Raw genomic sequence first — 3713 nt, forward strand, 5'->3', positions numbered from 1 at the left:
GTAACTATTGATAGTTTTGATATGTTTTGAAAACTGCCTGTTTATATCCTTATCAATTAGGGGATGTCTCTTATTTTTATGAACTTGGCTCAGTTTCCTATGGACTTAAGAAATGAGACCTTTATCAAGGAAACATGTTATTAACATATTTCCCCAGTTTCTTATTTCCTTTCTAATTTTGATTGCCTTTGTTTTGTTTGTGCAAAAACTTTCTATTTTCATTTAATCAAAATTATCTTTCTTACTTCCTATTATCCTCTCTAGCTCTTTTTTGGTCATGAACTCTTCCTTGTCCATAGATCAGACAAGTACATTTTTTCATGTTCTCCTGATTCAATTATGATATCACTTTTTATGTCTAGATTATTTATCCATTTTGACATTATCTTGGTATACAGTGTGAAATGTTGGTTTCTGCCTAGTTTCTGCCAGATTACTTTCCAGTTTTAATAGCAATTTCTTTCAGAAATTTTGAGATCTGGTGCGGCTAGGTGTCACAGTGAATAGAGCACTGGTCCTGGAGTCAGGAGGACCTGAGTTCAAATCCATCCTTAGACAATTAACACAAAAACTAGCAGAGTGACCTTGGGCAAGTCACTTAACCCTAACTGGCCTGCCTTCCCCCTCCAAAAAGAAAAAAAAAAAAGAAATGTTGAGATCTTATCCCCAAAGTTTGAATCTGTGGATTAATGAAACATTAGATTACTATGGCTACTTGCTACTGTTTATTGTGGACTTTATCTATTCTACAGATGCATCACTCTATTTCTTTTTTTTTTTTAGGACTTGAATTTCTCTTTATTCATACAGAGTAATGGTAGCTCAAATAGGCTGGTGCTCCAGGACATTGTGGTACAGAACATGGAAGGAACAGCAGGCAGGGTTGTGGTCACAAGGGGAAAGTTCAGTCCCTGGAGTGGCTGCCAGCATGGGACGGGTGCAAACTGCATGCAATAAAGACGGGAGGGACAGGTGCCTAAAAAAAAAATCAGAACAGAGCCAAGGGCAAGAACAAAGCCACAGGTGCCCACCCCCTCTCCCCCAACCCCACCCCACACTTTCACCAGAGGCCACCTTCAGAACTGGGAGGGGGCAGCCACTTAGCTATATTCTCTCTATTCTCATCTCCCCAACTACAGACACGCAGACAGAGCGGCCCCCAAGGCTCTAGTATCAGGGGGTAGCACCGAAAGTTGATATGTGTACAAAGTTGGTATAGATGAAAATTCCTTGTTGACACAGGATATCCTCTGTTCAGTTCCAGCCCTGGGTGGGAAAAGTCCTTAGTTTGGCATTGATCTAAGCCAACTACTCCTGCTTTGGGTCCTGGGGAAGGCTCCCAGAAAGGGGGTAGAGGCAGCTTTATAGTTCTGGAGTAGGGGGCTGGGTTGCCCTCCTCCCCAGCTGCTATCCTCCCAGGGCCAGGATACTCCCTGCCCCATTTTGCTCAGTAGCCAAAGGTCTCTTGGGAGGCATAAATCATGTGGAGGAAGCCATCTTCATCCTTCTCCTGCTCATTGATCTCTGAGATGGGTGTGGAGACTCTCACCATGCTGTGCTGGTTTACCAGCAGAAAGAAGGCCTGAGTGGGGTTAAACTGGAGTCTTCGCCAGATGATCTTCACTAATTCACTCATGTTGACATGGTAAAGGACAAGGAACTTGGTCTTGTCCAGGACAGGCAGCTGTTTTTCCCCTTTGTACCGCTCAGTGATCACTGGGATCTTACTGGGGTGCTGCTTGCGGATCTGCTGCACTTCCTTGCATCTGTCGGCCAAACCCCAAGCACAGAATCAGACGATCTAGACATGGGTCCAGGGCACCCCCGCCTGGGTGGAGAGGCAGATTCCGACGGCCAGGCTGGGGTGGGGCGGGTGCACCCAGCGACCCTCGCCGCAGCCCAGGCTCTCCCCTGGCGCTGAGCCAGCCCCCTCCCCCGCCCCCATCACTCTATTTCTTGGTCAGTATCAAGCTGTTTTGATAATTACTACATTGTACCGTAATTTGAAATCTGTAACTGCTGGACTGTCTTCTGTCATGTTACTTTTTTTTCTTTTTGGAGGGGGGGAAGGTAGGGCAATTGGGATTAAGTGACTTGCCCCAAGTCACACAGCTAGTCTTTTGTGTTAATTGTCTGAGGCCAATTGAACTCAGGTCCTCCTTATTTCAGGGCTGGTGTTCCATTCACTGTGCCACCTAGCCACTCCCATGGTTTTTTTTTTTTTTTTACATTTATTCCCTTGATATTTTTTGCCTTTTATTCTTCCATATGAATTTTGTCATTATTTTTTCTAGTTTCTAGTTATTTGATTGGTATAGTGATAAATAAGTAAATTAACTTAGCATTGTCATTTTATTATATTGGTTTGGCTTACCCATGAACAAGTAATATTTTTTCACTTACACCTGTATTTTGTTTAAAAAGCAATTTGTAATTTTCTTCCTATAATCTCTAGGTTTGTCTTGAAAGGTAGACTCCCTATTACTTTATATTTTCTGCAGTTTACCACTTATTTCTGAAAAAAAAAAAGAGTAGACAAGAGTAAGGATGAGAAGAGAAAACTGAAGAAAATTTTCTGAATTTCTCATCTTTTGCTGAGAGGTGAATAAGAAGAATTTGGCAAATGAACAAAATTGGAGAGGCTTTCTATAAATGTAAAGAAGATTCACTATATTTTCCTAAATGAACTACTTCCGAAATGATGCTGCTTCAGTTGAAGGTATCAGCTAAGAAGGTAGAAGTGACAGATGCTATAGCTGTTGTCAAGGACTGTAATGTAATGCCAAAAGAAAGGCAACTTCCCAAGGTTCAGAATACCAGCATAGGTGCCTTCTATTTTATTCAGTGACAAACCAAGAACAGAGAAGATCAAAACATGACATCATTCCAAATTACAGCATTTACTAAGTGTGATTAAATAATCTCCAAGTACTACCCCACCCCAGGACCTTCCAATCATTCAATCAATTACAAAGTCCCTGTTCTAAATACTTCTCCACCCCTAGGCTATACCTTCATTTGGTCCACCACAAAACCCCTCTTCTCAAATGGAGATTAGTTTCCAAACATAAGTAAAGTACCTTCATTTGTCAATCACGGAGCACAATAAGGTCAAAAGTTCCCCACTCCTGGATCACAATTGAATCTACCCCAGAGTTACATCAAGTTTAAACACAGCACTTAATACCCAAATGGAGGTCTTTTCTTCATCTTGACACGAGGCAAGTTCTCAGCAATCTTAGTTCCTGGGGAGACAAGGCTTAGCAAGGCCATAAGATACATTGCCAGTCCCTTCATGAATTTATCCTCTGTCTGTAGAACAGTCCTAGAACCCCTGAACACATTAGCAAAGCCCTCTCCCAGGATTTCTGTAAACATCCAACAAGAAAATCCTTCTTCAGGGCTTCCGAACCAACAGAAAGGTTCCCAGACCCCTGCAACAACAGCACTGTCCTTCACCAGTGGACAGTATTCACTCTCTGTCTGCAGGACAGTCTCAGGACTTCTTAACCAAATGCCAGGTTCCAGGACTTCTTCAACAGGACAGTCTTTCACCAGTGGACAAATCTGGCAAAACAACATCAAAACAGACAGACAAAGTACCAGCAAAACAGCCATGTCTCCTCAGTCCTTGGCAGCTCAGGGGGCAGGTCTCAAAAGTCCAGGGCAATTCAAAGCGGCCACCAGCAATTCTCTTAGTCTCTCTCTCTCTC

General features: G+C 42.7%; 1 protein-coding gene across 1 annotated transcript; it reads right to left on the reverse strand.

Annotated features, from left to right (window-relative positions):
* Window positions 1-1447: 1447 nt before the first annotated feature.
* LOC138171004 (microtubule-associated proteins 1A/1B light chain 3A-like) lies at window positions 1448-2038 on the reverse strand. The gene is made up of 2 exons (XM_069100448.1): window positions 1998-2038; window positions 1448-1766 (listed from the first exon to the last, which is right to left on the reverse strand). Exons 1-2 carry the CDS (start codon window positions 2036-2038, stop codon window positions 1448-1450), a joined length of 360 nt encoding a protein of 119 aa, XP_068956549.1.
* Window positions 2039-3713: the final 1675 nt, after the last annotated feature.

Source organism: Petaurus breviceps, unplaced genomic scaffold (genome assembly GCF_028583685.1).
Source record: "Petaurus breviceps papuanus isolate PSGF00001 unplaced genomic scaffold, PetGlider_PUasm1.0 126, whole genome shotgun sequence".
Classification (NCBI taxonomy): domain Eukaryota; kingdom Metazoa; phylum Chordata; class Mammalia; order Diprotodontia; family Petauridae; genus Petaurus; species Petaurus breviceps.